General features: G+C 43.9%; 1 protein-coding gene and 1 long non-coding RNA gene across 4 annotated transcripts in view; one reads left to right on the top strand and one right to left on the bottom strand.

Annotated features, from left to right (window-relative positions):
* Nucleotides 1-22237, top strand: part of MAP2K6 (mitogen-activated protein kinase kinase 6) — an 82543-nt gene that overhangs the window by 43734 nt on the left and 16572 nt on the right. For all 3 annotated transcript variants that reach the window (XM_081849883.1, XM_081849884.1, XM_081849882.1), the window contains exons 3-8: nt 3854-3902; nt 10213-10326; nt 15480-15599; nt 17970-18086; nt 19069-19120; nt 21377-21504. In XM_081849883.1, the coding sequence (XP_081706009.1) occupies nt 3854-3902; nt 10213-10326; nt 15480-15599; nt 17970-18086; nt 19069-19120; nt 21377-21504 (580 nt within the window). The remainder of the gene's footprint in view (nt 1-3853; nt 3903-10212; nt 10327-15479; nt 15600-17969; nt 18087-19068; nt 19121-21376; nt 21505-22237) is intronic.
* The window catches only part of LOC309335143, a 36364-nt gene continuing 29709 nt past the window's right edge, over nt 15583-22237 (bottom strand). Inside the window, exons 3-5 of the long non-coding RNA XR_014153391.1 lie at nt 18452-18563; nt 16764-16852; nt 15583-15646 (exon numbers count right to left, since the gene is read on the bottom strand). This is a non-coding gene — a long non-coding RNA (uncharacterized lncRNA). The remainder of the gene's footprint in view (nt 15647-16763; nt 16853-18451; nt 18564-22237) is intronic.

A 22237-nucleotide genomic window follows, 5' to 3' on the forward strand; every position in this document is an offset into this window, starting at 1 on the left:
ATCACTAGATGTGCAGCTACCAGTAGCAAAACAATTAAATCTTTATGCCGGATCATAGGGTCAGGATCTCTGGGTTTGCTGAAAGAGTTTCTCAGATTTTTTTTAATATACCATACCTCACAAGCTCTTGGCTGCAAGATTGAAATTATTGAGTTGTCAAATGATCCATCACAGACCTTGCACTTTGTGTAAACGGAGTAAACTCTGGGAACAGTGGACAGCTGGCTGCTGTGCCAACTGAGAAAATAATCAAGAAGAAAGAGAGAGAGGGAGAGAAAGCAGAAGGAAGGAAGGAAGAATAGAAAGAAAGAAAGAAAGAAAGAAAGAAAGAAAGAAAGAAAAGTTTTTCTATATCCACCTGGCCCCTCAGTCATAATTTCTCAGTCTGTCCTTCACCCGGAAAGTGTGCTCACTTTTATCCTAACCAGATTTCCTTGAAAGTCGGTTCCATTGCTTCCAGATAAAATACATAAACCTGCTTAGTCTTGGCAGCCTCATGATGCGTATCTTGGATCCTTGAAATTTGGTGACTTGCTTGTTACCCGAGGGCCCCCTGACAGTTCTTTAGGTAGCACAACAGACTCTCAACTTTTCTCATTGTACCAAGGTAAGATATGGGTTATGTCAAGGAGGCTTTCCTCTCTAATCTGCCCTGTCTGGCACTGGGCAATGCCCTGTTATTTTCTCTTTCATGTACTGTGTTTGCTGCATGCCTCTCTCTCAAAAAGGGGGTCTGTTTTAGCTTATGGTGCCTCTTTGAACACAGTCTTCAAGGCTGAGCATTTGCTGCCCCCCTCCTCTCTTCCCACAATCTCCCCACAACTCGAAACAGTGAAATGAAGCTTGATCTCCACCAGGAACCTGAGACTGCCCTTGCAGTCAATGAAAGGACTTATTAAGACAGAAGATTCTCTTAGGAGGGCTTTTAATTACCTTATGGAGGGCAATTTTCTATCTCCCACCCCTGATCCTCTTTTGATCTTTCAAGGGGCCATGCCTATGCCATCCACAGGTACATACATGGGTCTGCAGCATTAGAAAGTCAAATGCCAGGACATCTCAAAGGGTGATGTTAAAATAAGCCCATAAGAGAGGGCTGCCTAGGATAGAGAAAGTGATGTGGAGAGATTTTCAGAGAGATTTCATGCAGAGCCAGAAATGGAGATTCTATAGACTTGCTGGACTAGAATGAGATTTCCAGAGCTCAACTTTTAGGGTTGGAAAAGGATTATGTCAACAGATGAAATCATCTTCCTGTCCTTCAGTCGAAGTAGTGGGATTATAGTACCAAAGGTACTTTTTTTTTTAGGCTCGGGCTTAGCAATATCAAAAAGTGCAGCTGCTCCTATAAACAGCCATCAAATGTCTACTTACTCTGTCCTCCCCTTGTAATATCTAGTTGAACTCGCCTTGTGTGGTGATGCCACAAAGTTCTACATCCCCCACCCATTGCTCCACAGGCTAGAGAACAAGCTGCCACATGTTGACCATAATGTCTAGCTTTACTGTTAAACCACAGAGCCTAGGGCTTGCCGATCAGAAGGTCGGCGGTTCGAATCCCTGTGACGTGGCTAGCTCCTGTTGCTCGGTCCCTGCTCCTGCCAACCTAGCAGTTCGAAAGCACGTCAAAGTGCAAGTAGATAAATAGGTACTGCACTGGCGGGAAGGTAAACGGTGTTTCCGTGCGCTGCTCTGGTTCGCCAGAAGCGGCTTAGTCATGCTGGCCACATGACCCAGAAGCTGTACGCCAGCTCCCTTGGCCAATAAAGCGAGGTGAGCGCCACAACCCCAGAGTCGGCCACGACTGGACCTAATGGTCAGGGGTCCCTTTACCTTTATAGAAAGAAGTATAGCTTAATTTAGCAGTTTACATCCACAAGCTGCTGTTTGTTATTAGAAGGAAAGACTGCTTTCCTATTATGCGATTAATGGCTTCGATGAGTAAGTGGTATATAATGAATAAATAAAAGATTTGCAATCTATCAGAGCAAGAGCTTTTGAAGCATACTTTTTAAAAAAGAAAAGAAAACTTTTAATGAAGATTGTCACAATGGTCACATTCAATGACCCATTTATTTTTGGCTGTAGATAGTCTGGGGGAGCGTTATAGGGCACACTATATATATATATATATATATATATGTATAAAAGAGGTGCCATGCAAACTGGCATATATGTTAAACCCATGGGGTACACTGGTTGTGGATTTACTTGGGCAATTTAGCTGAGCGCCTCCTTACGTATTGGCTTAGGAGTCATTTGCAGAACAGGAGCATGACTGACCCTTTATGTTCCATCAGAAAGAAGGGATTTATGGCAAAGCTCAGCATTGCTCACTTTGGTCTTAGCTATTTCTGGTGCAGATTAATACAAGATAAACACAGTCTTTTTTTACAGGCTGCCCATAAATAGAAGAGTATTTCTTATTTATGGAAAAGATGTCGGCTTTTGCTGGGGGTTACCTGACTTCATTAGTTTCTTACTGCACCATGTAATTTTTGCAGCCCTGTTTTTTCTTAGTAGAGAAACCCCAAACCAGTGATTTCTAAGGTGGAGCGGGCGCTAAAAATAGATATTGCAGCGGGGTGAGAGAAAAAGAGTGGCAAATTCCAAAATGGGGGCTGGAATTTGGAGATGAAATATTTCGAGTCCGCCACAGGCCCATTTCAGATCAGCTTTAGGATCATTCAGGGTCTGGTTCAACCCAATATGTGTTTGTATTGCTACTGGGGGTGTTCCTTGCCTGCCACCATTTTGAGCCAGAAAGGGGAATGCGTGTCAGAAAAACTGTAGGCAAGAAGGAGGGGCTTGTCACTTGGGAGGGAGAGACCGAGCTTTCTCTTTGGAAAGCTGTTTTAAAAAGCTGCTCATGAGGGTCTTGACAGCTTGTGAAAATTGTCCACTTCTCCCTTTGTAGATAGTAGTTGCAATTTTTTCCCAATTTTTAAAATTGATTTTCCAAAAATTCAAAACAGACAAACAAACAAACATACATCCTGTTTAAATCTTGGTAACATTATTAAGTGACTTCCTCAAATCCCCTTGATTGAATTTCATTATATATCATTTTAACAGTTTTCCAAAATTGATTTTTCTCAAAAAATTAACTTAATCACTTAAAATCTTTCATTCTTTCTAATTTAACTTTAAACATCTTAAATCTTATCCTTACATATTTAAATCCTAAGCCTAACTATGATTTGCAAGCTTTTCCAATTAAGTTATCTTAACATATTTAGCTAAATAGTCTTTAAATTTCATCCATTCTTCCTGGTACTCCTCCTCCTTCTGGTCCCGGACTCTTCCAGTCATGTCGGCCAGCTCCAAAAAAATCTATCATCTTCATCTGCCAATCTTCCACTGATGGTACTTCCTGTGTTTTCCAATTCTTCGCTAACAAAATTCTTGCTGTAGTTGTGGCATACAAAAATAATTTAACATCTTTCTTGGGCAATTCCAAACCTGTTATTCCCAGAAGAGTAGTTGCAATTGTTATCTCAAAGGAGTGACCATATTTCTTACCAGGAAGTTGGATTTAAATTGGGAAAGACCCCTCCTGAGTGACCCTTGGCTAATTCTGATGTTGTGTATACATGACATGTATTCACATTTGGTTCCCGGCGCATGGTCTAAAGAAAGCGCACAGCGCACCAGCCTAGCTGAAGCTAAGCAGGCCTTGGATTGCCCCATGCCTGGATGGAAGACTGTCTGGGAACCCTGCCTGGGTCACCTTGATTTCCTTGAGGGGTGAAAGGATGGAATAAAAATGAAGTGCTTGTATGTGTTTATATGAGCCCTGAAATACCTCCTTCCTAATCTGTTTTCTGGGCCTTCTTTTTTTTCTATTTCGCAGGCCACCTAGAGATTTGGACTCCAAAGCCTGCATCTCCATTGGCGACAAGGTACGGTGACGATCAAATACAACTTCTAAAGAGTTCTGTGCATCCAGCTAGGAAGGAAGTGAATTTAAAAGGAGTGGCTTATAAGTAACCTGCTAATCCCATTCCTTGGCACAGAAGTCATTGAGCTTCTTGTCCCTCTTTCCTTGATTCACCTGTTCACTTTATTACAAATTTCACCTACCAAAACAAGTTAAAGGTTTTGACTTTCCACCTCTTTTCTGATGTTGTCTTTGTATTTGGACGCTCTTGGAGTAAAGCTGTGTATTTTCTCCCTCATTGCTTGGCGTATCAAGGAGGTAGCTCTGTTTTACAATGGTAGGACCTATGTGGGACCCTGCTAGGGAGTGTCTGGCTGGTATATGCAGGCCCTCATTTGATGACACTATGCACCACCACTTAGTGGTTGACACCAAGTTGTTGCAGTGGTTTGTGTAATCACACGACTGCACTTGTAAAAGCAGCTTCACTTACGGCATGGGTAGGCAAACTAAGGCCCGGGGGCTGGATCCGGCCCAAATGCCTTCTAAATCCGGTCCGCGGACGGTGCTGGAATCAGCGTGTTTTTACATGAGTAGAATGTGTCCTTTTATTTATTTAAAATGCATCTCTGGGTTATTTGTGGGGCATAGGAAGTCGTTCACTTCCCCCCCCAAAATATAGTCTGGCCTCCCACAAGGTCTGAGGGACAGTGGACCGGCCCCCTGCTGAAAAAGTTTGCTGACCCCTTACTTACAGTATTGCTCCCTTGCCTTCAAGACAGACACGAGTCGAACACTGCATTCTCCATACAAATGTGTATTGCAGCATCCCGTGGTCCACAGATTCAGTTGACGGCTGACTTAAGCTTTTCATGAGAGCATCTGTTTATGAATAAGAATATTGTGTAAGTCCAACAGTTACTGCTTGGCATCCACCTAAGTTTGGAAAATGAGATGCAAATGATAACCAAATTGTGTTAACGTGAAACTGTGTCAGGCAACCATCTGCCTTTGCTCCGGAGAGGCTTGACTTGGTGACGCTCGCTATGCTAATAGCTGAGACCCACTGGGGCAAGCGTAAGTGTGTTTTGGAACAGGCAATATTCACTTCCATAGAACTGCGGTTCTGTTAAGTGAAGTCCAAGACTGGATGTGCCATTGTCATAGGAATCTCTTCTATGACTGCAGTAGATGCAGGCTAAATGGTCAGGTCTTGCATATTTTTAATAGTTTAAGATCTAAGACACATGTGAGATGGCTGCAAAATCAAACGGAAGCCAGCTGTTCGACCACCAGTACAGAGAAACCCAAACTGACTCACGAAAAGTCTGTTCCATGTGGGATTTAATGGCTGGTGAACTACAGCTCTGATTCAAACCAGCTTTCATTTTTATTTTATTTTTTAAATATGTTTCAAGTCCTCAGGCTTTGGTGGGTGGGATACTGAAATACATTTTTTGTACCATTAAAAATGTATGGGCATCATTTGGTGACATTTTAACTTGGGTGTACTGAAGTTACAGGGGACCAGGCAGAGGGCCTTCTCAGCAGTGGCTCCCTCCCTGTGGAACGCCCTCCCATCAGATGTTCACGGAGATGAAGAACTACACAACTTTTTAGAAGACATCTGAAGGCAGCCCTGTATCAGGATTTTTTAAAATGTTTGATATTTTATTAGGTTTATCTATGTGCTGTAGAGGGACGTGGGTGGTGCTGTGGTCTAAACCACAGAGCCTAGGGCTTGCTGATCAGAAGGTCAGCGGCTCGACGGGGTGAGCTCCCGTTGTTTGGTCCCAGCTCCTGCCCACCTAGCAGTTCGAAAGCACGTCAAAGTGCAAGTAGATAAATAGGTAGTGCTCCCACGGGAAGGTAAACGCCGCTTCCGTGCACTGCTCTGGTTTCACCAGAAGCGGCTTAGTCATGCTGGCCACATGACCCGGAAGCTGTCTGCGGACAAATGCCGGCTCCCTCGGCCTATAGAGCGAGATAAGTGCGCAACCTCAGAGTCGTCCATGACTGGACCTAACGGTCAGGGGTACCTTTACCTTTACCTTTATGTCCCTTAAGCTGCCCAGAGGGACTGGGGAAATCCAGCCAGTTGGGTGGGGTATAAATAATAAAATTATTATCATTATTATTAGAAACAAAAACGAAGAATTCAAAGATCTGACTATGGGAATAGTTAAGAAAGAGACCTGTATACAAATCCCCTGCAAAAAAAAAGAGCAGATTGCCTCATTCTCTGGTGACTCCTACTGCTCTGTCAAGGAATAACCCAAATTAATAGGCCAAGTTGCGTTTCCCAAACCTCGCCCCCTCCAGCTTTTTATGTAACATCTCTACAGAGGCACCTGCTTACTGATATTAATAGCAACAGTTGCTCAGCGCCAAATGCTTATTGCTAAGCTCTGGCTAGCTCTAGCAGCTACCTCCAAACACTTGCTCTCGCTGCTGTTAAGCAAGAAAGCTACAAGGCGTTGTTCTCAAGGCCGTAATTTTCAAGTAGACCCAGTATTCAACTTTTACGGCAGGGGGACCGCTAGTAAAACGAGCGTCAAGGTGTGCCAGCAGGTCCACTGCACCTATTTAGAGGAATTATGTGAGTTTGTCAGCAGAACATCAGGTGTTCGTGTCGCTGGTCAGTGCTGTTTGGGTATAAAGGCAAAAGGAGGAATTCCATATGTTCTGAAATGTCCCATGTCTGCACGCCACACGGTTGCTGCAGATGTAGCAATGAGAAAAAGCTTAATCTGTTGGGCTGTCACATTTTTGTCCAGCTTGTGTGTCTTCCTTCCTATAGGCTTCTAGTTGGCCATTTAAGAGGAAGAAGATGCTGGCACTGAATGGACCTTTGATCTGATCCAACAGAATTATATATATACTAGTAGTGCTTTTTTCAGGGGGTACGCATACCCCTAAACATTTTGTGAATCTTTGTACTTTTGTCCATTTACTGTATTTATTTTTGCCAATTTGAACTATAAAATGGTGGTTTTCTTGAGTCAAAATGAGAGTACCCCTACACATTTTTTTAGAAAAAAACACTGTGTGTGTGTGTGTGTGTGTGTGTAATTTTTTAATTTAGTTTTCAAAAGTTTGCATACTTTACCATCAACAATACCTCTAATTTACCCATTGACTTCCCATCCCCCCCTCCATAGCATTCTATGTTTATCCTTGAATATTTTAACTGATAACACTCCATATACACCTCCTGAGTTATTAGCCTTAATGTGTGTTTAATATATTAAATGGTTTGGAAATTAAACAATCAGTCAATCAGTGTTTCTCCCATCTTCTCTAATTTGGAATTCTCCACGTCCCTTTTCAGGTATTGTATTGTTTGAAGGCCAGTTCTTACCAAATCTGTGACATTTTTCTTGGTTAGAAGAGGGAAACTGCAGCAGGATTGATGTAAAGGCTGATACACATGGGCACTAGCGCTGTCTGAGCCTTTTCTGTTCAGTCTCACACCTAAGCTGCAGAGTGCTAATTTATTGGCAATGTTGTAAATTCATTAGCATTTTATAGGTCTGCCTTTCAGAGACCTAGGAGCCCCCCCCCCCGCCACTTTTGGTGTTTTGAGATGGGAGGGAGTGAGAGAGCCATCTGGAGCACAATGACCCAGTATCGCATCAAAGAGATGTCTGAGCCTTTGTTCCAAGAAAAGCAGGTTCCCTTCTGTCCCTGGAAGGGAGAGATGTTCCAAAAGGTTCGTAGAGGAAGCAGATTTTGATCTATAAGTTGTACATGCATTTGCTGTTGCAAATATCCCCTTCATCCCAGCTCAGTCTTTTAAAGAGAGCTGGAATTTGGTCCACCGCTTATGTCAGCAGTTAAAGGCACAGAAGAATAAAGCTGTTTCTCCCTCTCAGGGCTCAACATGTGAAAACCTGTAGTAGTTTTATCTACAACTAGAAAACAAGGGAGGAGTGTGTAAAATTCAGGCATAGTCCCAATGGCCAAGCCAGACATCTGAACTGGAAGGAATGGGGACAGGTCGTCATCCTTGCAGATGAGGGGATCAAACCTCCTGTGCCAACTACTTAACTTTTTGTCGTCTAGCCCAGGAAATAAAAATGTGGGTATAGAAAGCAATGTGCACCCAATGTGTCTAACCTTTGTCTTGTGTTGACATGTGCAAAAGTCACAGCAGGTGTACACATTCCCCCCTACCCCAGTGAACATCATTGCAAGAGAGGGATGATGTAAATTTGCTTGGAAGGGGGGGGGGGAATCACTTCGAACCTTTTGAGTAAACTAATTTTTTAAGAAAAGTGTTTTATAGTGATGTAATCTAGAAATAGACATTGAACTTGCTGTTTCTTGGAACAAGTGTACACAAAGCCATGGGTAGGCAAACTCAGGCCCAGGGGCCGGATCCAGCCCAATTTGCCTTTTAAATCCGGCCTGCGGACCATCCGGGAATCAGAATGTGTCCTTTTATTTAAAATGCATCTCTGGGTTATTTGTGGGGCCTGCCTGGTGTTTTTACATGAGTAGAATGTGTGCTTTTATTTAAAATGCATCTCTGGGTTATTTGTGGGGTGTTGGAATTTGTTCATCCCCCCCCCTACATATAGTCTGGCCCCCCACAAGGTCTGAGGGACAGTGGACCGGCCCCCTGCTGAAAAAGTTTGCTGATTCCTGGTCAAAGCAATGCTCTGTTTAAAGAAACGATTACCCATGCCTGTAAGAGAGAGGTGCTGCCCCCAACTTCAGAACTCGAATGGTATAATGAAATCCATCCAAGCACTTTTGAAGGAGTAAGGATATGTCGGTGCTCCAGAGCAGCCTTGCATGGGGGAAAAAAACAGCTCCTCCCATGGTAGCCGTAGGCAGCCAGCAATTGCATGCAGGTGAGTGTGCAGGTTGGCGCAGGAGGGTCAGACCTCTTCTCTTCCTCCTCGGCTAGTCTGGTTAGTTTCTCTGCTGTCTGCAAAGGAACGGAAGCGTATCCTCAGCTCTGTCTCTTCTACTCCCATCTGTTGAGTAGAAGGTCATGCTGCCTTATACTGAAGCCTCATCCAGATTTTTGTGCCTCATTTCTATGCCCAGGTCCGCACTTTGAGGCTCTGTGTCCAGTTAGGGAATTTTTTTTTTGTAGTTCCGGAGCTTTGCCTGCGAAAACCTGGGTTTTACTGCTGAATCGGAGCAATAGGGTTTCCTGCAGATTGATGCTGGCTCTGATTCAGCTGTAAAATGTGGGTTTCCCCAGGGAGAGCACTTGGATGAAGGATGGAGGAAACAAAAAGCACCCAAAGAGCTTTAAAGCATTGATCTGTGCCTGGAAAGCACGGTGCAAAAGGAAGTCTGAATGAGCCCTGAGTCAGACCGCTGGTCCACCTAGCTCAGTATTTTCTGCACTGGCTTGGTATCAGCTCTCCAGGGTTCCAGGCAAGACTCTCTTCCCAGCCGTGCCCTGAGATGGCGGGGATTGAACCTCTGACCTTCTGCGTGTGGAGAAGGGAACTTCCTCCCTTTGTGGCCAGCACAGAATTCTAGCCTAATAGACTCTTAGTGGGCTAGTAACTATTGTGGGCTTATTTACAAGCCTTCTCTGTATGCACAGATTTGGAAATTCAGAGCTAAGTCATCCATTGAGTAAAAGGCTTCTGGGAAATGATATATAATGAGATGAAAAAGATGTTATAATATACATTTTTTTAAAAAAGAGAAGCATTTTTACTTGGTATTTTAAGTGGTAATATTAACAGACAGGACAAAAAAATTGTTTTTATATGCAACAACAGCAGCAAGAGTACTGTTGGCACAGAAATGGAAACAAGAAGAATTACTGACGAAAGAAGAATGGCAGCCGAAATTAATGGACTATGCAGAATTAGATAAGATGACAGGAAGGATTCAAAACCTGCAGGACCAGAGATTCTCAGAAGACTGGAATAAATATGTGAACTATTTGAAAAGCAACTGTAATCAACATATTACGCTAGTAGGACTGCCAGAAGTTTTGTAAGGAGGAATATGTGAAATATTCTAAGGAAGGCTATGATGAGAGAGTCAATAGATAAGATAATTAAAAGCAGTAGTGAAATTAAGAAATGTAAATTAAGTGAAAAAATTGGAAAATTTTCAGATGTGATTGATAGAAGTCCAAAAAACTGTAAGATGTGACCTATGTTGAATGACTGTTGAAAATGATATATTAAAAAACTAATTTTTATATATGTGTGTGAGCAGCCACCAGTTTGGACGCATTAGAGATGGAGCTGCCCAGTCCAATGAGTGGGGTACAAATGAAAGCATTATTATTATTGGATAACTACACTTTTTGGCTCCTGGTGACGTTCTCTTGGCTTTTCTCTCTACAGAACTTTGAAGTCAAAGCTGATGACCTGGAGCCGATATCAGAACTGGGTCGCGGTGCATATGGCGTGGTAGAGATGATGCGGCACATGCCCAGTGGGCAAATTATGGCCGTGAAGGTAGACTCCGTGGTTATTCCTTCTTTGAACGCATTAACTGTCCAAATTAACTCCTTATCTTCCCAGCAGCTGTTGACCTTTTTCAACACTTGTGTGTGTATATATGTGTCTGTGTGTGCATTTCTCTCTCTCACACAGAAACATACACAAACACACATGCACAAATGCTTTGATAATTGATTTATTGATTTTTAATGGTAAAAGTAATATTTATTGAAGTGCTGACCTGGTGGGAGGACTCGAGCCAAACTCTGGGGATTCAGGTAGAGCAAGCTTGAACTTTCATCATTCATTAAATCTAAAGAAGTCCCAAAGACCAGCCTGTTTTATTGTTCTGGATTCCTTCCAATGAACTGGAGGATTGTGTTCAATTAAGCAGGACATCATTAATATGGAGTAAAGGGGTGGGACTTGACTTACCTTACGAATCCCGTCAGCGGAAGCCAAGCATAAGGGCTTGTTCAATGGGGCTTTCTTCTTGCCACCTTCCCCATTCTCTGCCCCCCACCCAAAAATTGGCTCTTGCTTGGGAGAACCCCCAGAACAGCAGGAGGGGGGAAATTGTTCTAATTGGCAAGCAGAATTGCTTGCACAGATGGAACATTCAGCATAGCATGACGTTGAATTCCATCCTAAGACATTTGTATTCTAGCTGCCATTTATTAGGTCAAACCACAAAATTGCCTTGCATTCCGGAAGTTATATTTTTATATTTAAAAATTAAACTTTGCATTCTTGCTTTGGATTTGGAGGAGATTTCAGGGTTGAAATACGTGGTCATCTTTCCCACCCAATTATCACCTGTTCGTGCTCCAGATCAGCCTTACGGGCTGGCTCCCGGGGTGCCAACTTGAATAAAATATGGGGTGGGGGAGGCACACCATTTAAATGGCAATGCCCATCAACTTGGGGTGGGGGGAAGCCCCCTCAAATATTTTATTGGGGGGGGCAAAGCCCCCACAGCCCCTAGGAGTTGGCTCCTATGCTGGCTCGTGTTAGAATTGGGGTGTTTGACAAGGTGAATCATTGGTCTCTTGACTCTTGTAACTTGATTGTTTTGCCTTTTCCCTAAAATGTATTGAGTCTCTCCAGGACGATTGCTTTCAAAATGTGGGAGCGGTACTTTTCAACGTTGAGGGCTATTTGCATCCTCTCTCAGCTTGTCCTGTGTGAACTGAACTAGGGATGTAAGAGTTGGTGTTGCATATGAATGCATTTTGTTAGCACAGTGGTACCTCAGGTTACAGACGCTTCAGGTTACAGACACTTCAGGTTACAGACTCCGCTAACCCAGAATTAGTACCTTGGGTTAAGAACTTTGCTTCAGGATGAGAACAGAAATCGCATGACAGTGGCGCAGCAGCAGCAGCGAGAGGCCCCAATAGCTAAAGTGGTATCTCAGGTTAAGAACAGTTTCAGGTTAAGAACGGACCTCCGGAATGAATTCAGTTCGTAACCAGAGGTACCACTGTATACATCTTTTGAGTGTGTTTGGATGATCACATCTTGACTTAAGCTGACATATGAAGAGACCATGTGCACGGTCGTAACACTTAACTAAGCTGATACATGGCCATCAGAACTGGGCCTTTGACATCTTGTCAATAGGACAGGTTTTCTTAATCTTTGCAATCTGCCTTTAGGCATGAATGCCACTCTAATAGCAATCTATTAATGTATGCGTACTCCTGTTCCCTAACACAGTGGTTTGGTTATGATCTTTATTATCAGCCAATATTGTCTTTGGGCTGGGTCCAAATGGACATAGCACAACCCTGTGCATGTCTATTTAGAAGCAAGTCCCAATGAGTTCATGGAGACTTTCCCCCCAATTAGTGTCCATTGGATTGCAGCCGAACAGTTGGACTTGGTTGTCTTGTCTTTGTCCCATTTATTTCAATGGAAACTGACAAAGGTGGGCTCCAACCTTTTCCGTCTATATTAGAGCCCAAAGAACTGGTCGAAGATGTAAATTGCCTTATTCTTGGTTAGGATGTTGTAAAACATCCTAACCAAGAATAAAAACATAGAGCCCGATGTATTTCCATGTTAGATAGTCCTCACTGGAGCAAAACATAACCTGTAAGTATATGAGCTTTGTGGATGGCTACTATTTCAAGTACTTGCAAGCATGTATTTCATAGAGGGCCATGTTTAATTATGTATTACTAAAATGTTTTGTTTATAATGATTTTTCGAATTGGGTTTCAGTTTTAATGAGAGACTTTAATTTTGAAATCTTCAAATCGGAAAGAGGTGGGAGGAATCATTTTATTCAAAACTGTTTCACATTCCCAGTGGATTAAAACGCTTGGGGGAAAGTTTTACTTCTGCTTATATTGGCATGTCCCACTGAAGCTGTTGATCCTACAAACTGGAAATGATTGTTGATGTTCTCATTTCCTTTCTGAAAGCTGTTAATATATATATATATATATATATATATATATATATATATATATATATGCAGGTTTTGGTGTCCTCGGGTGTCTTCCCGTGTAAAAGTTGGGGTGTCTAGGCGACGTTTCGACGAGGTCTCACTCGTCATCTTCAGGCTGGTGCTTTCGGCTTCTTGTTACTGGAACAGAGCAGGATCTCAGTGTTTGAGTTCCTATAAATACTGTAGAGGGGGTGTGGTGTATAGCCTCCAATGTTCTGGGCAGAGAGGAAGTTCCCAGGCTAGTGTGCCTTTTCTTCTTTTGTTCCTTAATTACTTGAGAGATATCTTGAGTGATTTCTTGAGTGATATCCTGAGTACCACTTAGGTGGGTCATTAGGTGTGGATTAGTTGTTAAAGTCTTTGTGTCTTGACCTCTTGAACTTTGTGAAGAGTTTTCCTGAGAAGATGGCTGTACTGTACTTAGTTGTGCTCTGGCTTGGCTTCGTGTATAGGGGCGAGCTGTGGTTTTGTGGCTTGTGTCAGCCAGATCTGTGTAGGGATTGCAGGGGGGTGCAGCATCCGGAGGTGCCACCATGGATTGGCTACTGGATGGTGTCTGTAATTCATCTGTGGAGAGGGTCTGGGTTTGGGTCTGGTGTGGTTGATTGGTGTTGGCGTTCTGTGTGCCTCTGGATCTGGTGTCACTTTTTGTACAACTAAGTACAGTACAGCCATCTTCTCAGGAAAACTCTTCACAAAGTTCAAGAGGTCAAGACACAAAGACTTTAACAACTAATCCACACCTAATGACCCACCTAAGTGGTACTCAGGATATCACTCAAGAAATCACTCAAGATATCTCTCAAGTAATTAAGGAACAAAAGAAGAAAAGGCACACTAGCCTGGGAACTTCCTCTCTGCCCAGAACATTGGAGGCTATACACCACACCCCCTCTACAGTATTTATAGGAACTCAAACACTGAGATCCTGCTCTGTTCCAGTAACAAGAAGCCGAAAGCACCAGCCTGAAGATGACGAGTGAGACCTCGTCGAAACGTCGCCTAGACACCCCAGCTTTTACACGGGAAGACACCCGAGGACACCAAAACCTGCATTCCTGTACCCGTGAAAATCTACGAAAGCAAATATATATATATATATATATATATATATATCATGGGCCTTTGGGGACAAGGGCAGGTACTGGCACCAGTGTCAAATATGGTTACAGAAGTCCTTTGAAGAGGGTAGTAACCATGGTTAGCTCACTGTTAATCCAAGGAATGAGCAGCTATAATCTACATTTCCCCCATCTGGTCCAGAGTGCCAAGCTGTTTTATACCCCAGCACATGGTACTACTGCCTGCCAGGTATTTTGACACATGGACCACTGCAAAAAATAACTTCATCTTGGTTAGTGCAGTTCAGTCCGTTAAACCATTTTTTAGGATCCCAGTTGTACAGTAAAACCATAGATTAGCTTGTTGAGCTAAGTTCTGCTGTTGTGGAGGGCATGAGTAAGGAGACACCAGCAAGGCCAGTTGTCTTGCAAGCAAAGAGGCTGGAGACACATGGAAGTTACCTTTAACCATGGTTCACTTATCACAGTAGCAACAGATTACCATGGTTAATGCAAACAATGCCCTGGAAATCCACTACAGTTTGCAACCAGTCTTCCATTATGGTTAAAATATTCAAAATACTGGTTAAGTTTTATGTCCGTGTAGGGTCAAGTTGATCTGATCTGAAACTTTACAGGAGCTTTGGTGTAAACCCTTTCAGGTAACCAGGGGCCTCCTGTGTACATTAATATTGGTGGATATGTTTAGGCATGTAGGGGTGTGTGTGTATCTATACCTATATCTGTGTATGTATGTGTGTTACACCCACCCACCCGTTCTTGACATGAAGCTGAATGAGAGAGTCCTTGCTGGGTGCATCAGAGGTGCTGCACACACAGAGCCACCAGATTGGGGCAGGTGAGGGATGTATTGCTAAACCAGAGCCTCTTTCAGTAGCTTCCCTCCACCAAATGTTCTGCCATCATAGCTTTGTTAATGATGGAAAAACAGAGAAGAGAGAGAGAGAGAGGAGATAAAGCACTTCTGTAGTAACAATAATCCTTTGCCCTTCTATAGCACCTCACATCCGAGGATCTCACAGTGCTTCCCAGACATAAATTACGCCTGTGAGGTAGGTAAGCATTATTATCCCCATTTCACAGAGGCACAAAAGAGGCTTAAAGGAAAAAAAAAAGCAACGTGCAAGCATGGCCTCTAATTTGGGGTGCCTGTTATGAGACACTTGCAACCTAAGCCTATGTATGTCTGCTCAGAAGTAAGTCTCCCTAGTTTCAATGGGAATTACTCCCAGGTAAGTGTGCAAAGGGCCGCATTGCCACTAAAGCATTACTTTGCCATTAGGAACCAGAGTTCCTCGGGAGTCAGGGTTTCCCAAGACAACATCTCTGCTGGCTTTGACCTTCTGTGGCTGCTCCCGCGATCCATTTTTAGGTTGTGAGATTTACCTAGGTTACCTTGCTTTTAACTGTTAGGCCACAACCATTTGCCTTTTCTTTTTTGCTTAAAGTATGGGGCGTTGCGGAGGTGAAGCTGCCTTAGGAAAACAGAGGCGGTGCTGTTGACGTTTGCTTGGCGAAATGACCCAAGCAAAGTCACTTTTTCTTTGTACCTGGTCAGTGAGTTCTTGGAAGAAATTCACACGGCTCAGGGTAGGAGGAGATCCAAAGCTGAAAACGAGTCTTTCTTTCAGCGAATCCGAGCGACAGTGAACAGCCAGGAGCAGAAGAGACTGCTGATGGACCTTGATATCTCCATGAGGACAGTAGACTGCCACTTCACTGTAACTTTCTACGGTGCGCTGTTTCGTGAGGTACGACTTCGTAGGTCTCCTCTTGTGTCCTTCATTTGGGCTGCAGCCTTCACAGTACAGGACATAGGAAATAGCCGCCTTTTTTTAAAAAAAAAATAGATCATAGTATGCGCTGCTTATTCTGACTTACAGTGGCTGTCCAGGGTCTCAGTCGGGCTCCATCCCCTGCTTCCTGATTCAAGGGATTGAACCTTGCACCTTCTGCATGCCAAGCACCTTCTATACCACTTGTGCATATCCCCACTGAACACGGATGGTTCTTTTAGTATATGTGCAAGATCTTAGTTGAGCAATACTAGGTGGTAATGTTAGTTAGTTCACAAGTTAGCTAGACCATAGGAAAGCAGAGCAAGGTATCTGCAGAGGGCTAACAGAAATACCTACCTTCTCAACCACTCCAGAGAAGAAGAAGAGTTTGGATTTGATATCCCGCTTTATCACTACCCGAAGGAGTCTCAAAGTGGCTAACATTCTCCTTTCCCTTCCTCCCCCACAACAAACACTCTGTGAGGTGAGTGGGGCTGAGAGACTTCAAAGAAGTGTGACTAGCCCAAGGTCACCCAGCAGCTGCATGTGGAGGAGCGGACACGCGAACCCGGTTCACCAGATTACGAGACTACCGCTCTTAACCACTACACCACACTGGCTCCTGTACTGAATAGTACAGGAAGTGCATGCTGGGAACCAGTATGGTGTAGTGGTTAGAGTGCTGGACTAGGACAGTGGTGGCTCCAGCTGTTTTTGGACTACAGTTCCCATCATCCCTGACCACTGGTCCTGTTAGCTAGGGATGATGGGAGTTGTAGTCCAAAAACAGCTGGAAGGCCAAGTTTGGCCACCAGTGAACTAGGACCTGGGAGACCAGGGTTCAAATCACCACTCAGCCATGAAACTTACCAGGTGACCTTGAGCCAGTCACAATCTCTTAACCAAACCTACCTCACAGGATTGTTGTGAACATAAAATGGAGAGGGAAAGATATGTCACCTTGGAGAAAAGTTGGAATATGAGTGTACTAATAGCAATAATTTTTGGTTCTCTCTTAAAACTTCCATTTGGTGCACGCAGTCAGTTAAATGGTTAAAGAGCGGTTGATTAAAAAAGGTTGGCTCCCCTGCCCTTTTCCTTCTGTGTTAACTTTATTGATGAAATAGGGATTCCAACCTGTCTGACAGCTTGTATCTTCCTTTTCTCCTTTCTCCAGTGCCAGGTCCCTCCTTCCTCTCCCAACACCTCGTGTTTCCCAGTACTTCCTAAAAAAGCAAAACAAAATTCCACACAACAGGAAAGCGACGTTTATTGCCAGAATTCCGGATTTATTTTTTTTAAAAATTGTGTTTTGCTTGGCATGAAAACGATCACTGCAGAAATTGAAATCCTGCTTCTGTTTCCTCATTGCACCAATTGGAATTTGTTTTGGAGGACGGAATTCACATGGGCCAAATAATCCTTCAAATAGCCCTTCTTGGCTACTGCTGCACTTAGCAAACTTGTCCCCTTTCTCAAGGAAGTTAGCCTTGAGGCCCCGATGTTTCTGTGGTCAGAGGGGAGCCAGCTTTGTGGTGCGATGCTTCAGCTTCAGAAAACCAAATAGCCATGCAGCTTAATTTTACATTGTTAGTGAAATGGCTGAGGTAACTTGTGGCCGAGACTGGAATTCAGACAAGGGGATGGGAGGGTGCATGCCCCAAACTCTGCTCATGGTCTTCCCAAATCCTGCACTGCCATGAGATGTTGGTACGTGTATTTATTCAGGTTGTATGTCATGCTACACAGTGTGATGGGAGAGATATTAGTTCATACATGCGCTCCAAAATGTACTGGGAACCAAACTCAAAAGTGTTGGTGCCGACCTTTAAAGCCCTAAACAGCTTCGGCCCTGTACACCTGAAGGAGTGTCTCCACCCCAATCATTCAGCCCGGACACTAAGATCTAGCTCTGAGGGCCTTCTGACGGTTTTGCGAGAAGTAAGGCTATAGGGAACCAGGCAGAGGGCCTTCTTTGTAGTTGTGCCCACCCTGTGGAGTGCCCTCCTGGCAGATGTCAAGGAAATAAACTATCAGAACTCATCTGACGGCAGCCCTGTATAGGAAAGCTTTTAGTGCTTGATGTTTGACTGTGCTTAATGTTTTAATTTGTTGGAAGCCGCCCAGAGTGACTGAGGCAACCTAGTCAGATGGGCGGCATATATAATAACAATAGCAATAACAACAACCAACAACAACAACAGCAACAATTAGAATAGGGAGGCATTGAAGGCAATGCACATACACTTTGTTGGAAGCAGGTGTGTGTGTGTGCTTGTTTGCAGTTGGCACTCCAGAGTAGAGAATTATTGACACCATTCTTCTCCCTCTGCCTTTCCCCAGGGAGATGTTTGGATTTGCATGGAATTGATGGACACGTCACTGGACAAGTTCTACAAGCAAGTCATTGACAAAGGCTTGACGATTCCAGAGGACATCTTAGGAAAAATAGCCGTCTCAGTGAGTACTTCTGGGTTTGTTTTTTTTGCTTTAATTCTCTTCCAAAGGGGATTCAGCTCCCTTTCCATCTTTGCAGCCCACATCTGCCAGTCAGCTGTTAAATGTACAAAAGTTGCAAAGGGAAAATGGAGAACAAATAGCAGCTGGCTTCTCTTTTAGGGCTTATCCTTGGTATTTATGAGCCACATCTTCCAAAAAGTAGCCTGGAAAGCCCTTCATGAGAGAAGAGCCAGAATTTGTTTTGCAAAGCGGAGTTAGGGAGCCCTGTGGGGAAACATTAAGAGAGAGGTGAGCTGAGGGCCAAATGACATGCAATGAAAATACCTGTTTGTTCTTTGACTTTAGTTTCAAAGACTGAAAGTTACCTGAGGATGAGGGACTGGTGGCTCAGATTGCCATTGGAGAGGGGGTGCTTAATTGCTTCCTTGAGACATTTTTCTGCTACGGGGAACTTTCCCCCTCCAGCTCCTTTCTTACCTGCGGAGGAAAACAATATTTTTCCTCTGCAGGTGAGGAACAATCCCAGGGCTCCTTTCTTTTTGTGTACTTTGTCTCTTAGAAGATGTGTTTTGGAGACACCTTATACTGGGTGTATAACCTGGAATTCCAAGGAATTTAGAACTCTGCTGGAATTCAGCCATCAAAACTTCCTAAAGAGTGATGCCCAAAGCTTGAACACACTGTGATCCCTCGAAGGTTGTTACATCAGTGTTTTATTTTGAGCACACTGCAAAGAGGGGGGTTGGAAGAGCAATGAATAGTATGAATCATGTTTTATCACCCTGGTGCCAGACTGCAGGCTCAGCATTCTCCTGCCTGTTAATTGCCCAAATGCCCAACCTAGACTGTCTCCAGCCTGGTTAAGTGTTGAAAGAAGAGCTAACCTGTGGCCTGGGAGGAACGAGCGAAGCAGAATACTTCTGCTTCAGCCAGCTTCAGCTCGTTCTTATCTGTCTGTCCCTGTTCTTTTTTTTTTTTCCAGATTGTGAAAGCGTTAGAGCACCTACACAGTAAGCTGTCTGTAATTCACCGAGGTAAGTGCGACCAGAGTTGGACGCCATAACAATTCTTGGTTCTGGGAAATGGGTTGAAGAGAGCTGTGCAAAGTGCTAAATGGCATTTCCATCAGTTTGGGTCAGTTTAGGTCAGTTTGAAGCTGCATCAGCGAACAAGACTTCTTCTCCCTGATTGCTGAGGGTACTTAGTACCCATACTCTTTCCAGGCACAACTCAGGATGATGATTTTTACCTGGTCAGTATTGCTTCAATACTGGAACTCTCATTTTGGCTTTGCCAAATGCTGTTTTGGTACTTTTCCTATATCAGCATCCCCACCTGCATCTGAGATAATGGAATTGGCCTACCTGTACATTGCGGTTGTAAGGATTACTGTGGTATAATGGATTGGACCCAAAGCGATGCTAAATGGAGAACTGCTAATGCAGTGGAATTTCCCCTCTATCCCTTCCAGTCTCCTGTGTCTCACAAATAGCCTCACTTGGAGAGCCAGGGCCTGTGCTGAGCAGTGATGGCTGGAGTGGAGGGGCTTCAGTGATGGGGATATTATCTAAAATTGGGCAAAAGGACTATCTGCTTCTGCAACTTGGGGTCCAAATAATATATGTGCCTTGATCACTTAAGAAAAGCACATAAATATTTACATATCACTGTCATATAGGCAAAGGTAAAAGTAAAAGACCTAGTTAAGTCCAGTCAAATTTGACTATGGGGTGCGGCGCTCATCTCCACTTTCAGGCGGAGGGAGCTGGCATTTGTCCACAGACAGCTTTCCGGGTCATGTGGCCAGCATGACTAAACCGTTTCTGGCACACGGAACACGGCGCAAAGTGCCTGAGCGCACGGAAATGCCGTTTACCTTCCTGTCGCAGCTGTACTTATTTATCTACTCACGCTGGTATGCTTTCAAACTACTAGGTTGGCAGGAGCTGGGACAAAGCAACAGGGATGGAGGTGACACTGTGGTCTAAACCACTGAGCCCCTTGGGCTTGCCGATTGTACGGTCAGCAGTTCAAATCTGCGTGACGGGGTGAGCTCCTATTGTCATATAACTTGCCCACTAGGAATCCTCCCTCATTAAGTGTCATAGGAAGATGCTTGGAGGCAAACCCAGCATCTTCTGCTTCAGTGTAAGAGATAAATCACTTCCTTAATGGCCATTCAGAGTAGAGATAATTTCATTGAAAATGTTATGCTGTGAGTCCTTTAACAAAGCAGGAATCAGCACTGGAAATACACAATGGCTACTGTCACGTATAACTCTCAACCAGTAGTCTTCTACCTTTTCAGCCCCAGGACTCACCTTTATTTCAAACATAGGTTTGTGGACTCTTTTCTTAACTTTTTTTAAAAAAACAACCCTATATTTGTTTGTTTGTTTGTTTGTTTGTTTGGAGTGACGTTTGCTTGGAGGAAAGAAACCTCCAGTTTAGATGACGGACAAGCCAAACTCTGACTTGTCTCAACATCGGTCAGGGAGGAGTGCTGTTGGAACTTTCAAGCTCCATCACATTAAACCATAGTTAGTTTTAAACGATGGTTGGATGAGATGTGTGAAGCAGGCCAAACCATGGCTTAATGAAGCTCACTTGTTTAACCAACCAGAGGTTCGATAAACAATGATCCCTGTCTAATACAAAATGGCAAACCAAGATTAAGGGAGACTCGCTGACAAAGTCTGGCTGGCTGCCTGGGAGAAGGAGAAAAATGAGGAAAGCACCTGCACATGGGGTTTTGCTCGGGCTCATTCTGCACATAGTTCTAAAACATGGCTTAGCATTAAGCATAAATGTGACCACTAGCTCTCTACGTCTTCTTCCCTGCCATAGAATAAACCAGGGTTCCTGTAAGTCTTGGACAATCCGCCTGTTGCTGAATGTTGCTGCTAACCATGGTTAAAACAAAGGTAGCAGTTGTGCTCCAGGAAGAGCAGGACCATGGGTTCTTAATGCTGGCTCCCAGTCTCTTTAACTATGGTTAACAGCGAGCCAGAATGGAACCTGCATCTCTGTTTGGCCCCTGTGACTTCTGCTCAAACTTGTACCCCTGTTTTTGAACTTTTACTGGATAGGAGTCCAACGTCTGTATGGTGGCAGGCTCCCTGTCCCTGGCCTACAGCCTGGGAAAAGACATCATTTTCTTATCTCCTGTGGTTCTCAAGATGACAAGTGAAATGTATGCTGGTGCCCTCTGGTGGCTCATGTTTGTCCTCTTCCATTTCTGCTGTAACGCTACTGCAAGCAACCTGCTTCCTGTGCATTTCACCTTGCAGATGTCAAGCCCTCAAACGTACTGATCAACACACTGGGACAGGTGAAAATGTGTGACTTTGGAATCAGTGGTTACCTCGTTGACTCCGTGGCCAAGACAATGGATGCTGGCTGCAAGCCTTACATGGCAGTAAGTTCAGGTTACCAGATTTTTTTCAATGAATCTGGGGACACTTTTCAACTTCAATGGATTTTGTATTTCAGTATTTCTGCTTTGCAGAAGGGCTTCCACTTGTGCAATGGGGTCTGCCCCCACCCCCCCAATTGCTGAAATTGGCCAGGGGAGAGAATCCCCAGACCTGCATGTACTGGAAGGAGAGGGGGGATCATTCTGTCTGGCAAGCCAAACGGCTTTCACTGACAGAACTCTCAGGAGAGTGTGATGTTAAATTCCGCCCCACTATTGCAAGACTGTTTAGGCCCTCCAGCTGTTTTGGGACTACAACTCCCATCATCCCTAGCTAACAGGACCAGTGGTCAAGGATGATGGGAACTGTAGTCCCAAAACAGCTGGCAGGCCAAGTTTAGCCATGCCTGGTTTAGATGGACTGTCTGCCTCTGTACTTGCAGGTGTTGCACACAAAGACTGAAACTAAGAAGATATTTTGTGGGTTCATTTTTTATTGGTTTAGCTTGTCCTTTTCTGAGCTCTGCTTGTGTTCTTAAGCAAACTGGGCTCCTCCATCTCCCGGGGCCAGTGTGGCAACAGCATTTCAAATTATGTTTCACCCAGTTTGTTTACACTTTCATTGACTCTTTAATTAAAATCGCTTGTGATGAAATTATATCTATATATCTATATAATCTTATGGGAGATGCAGGCAGAGGGCCTTCTCGGTAGTGGTGCCCATCCTGTGGAACTC

The sequence above is a fragment of the Podarcis erhardii genome (genome assembly GCF_964252035.2).
Source record: "Podarcis erhardii genome assembly, chromosome: 2".
In the NCBI taxonomy this organism is placed as follows: Eukaryota; Metazoa; Chordata; class Lepidosauria; order Squamata; family Lacertidae; genus Podarcis; species Podarcis erhardii.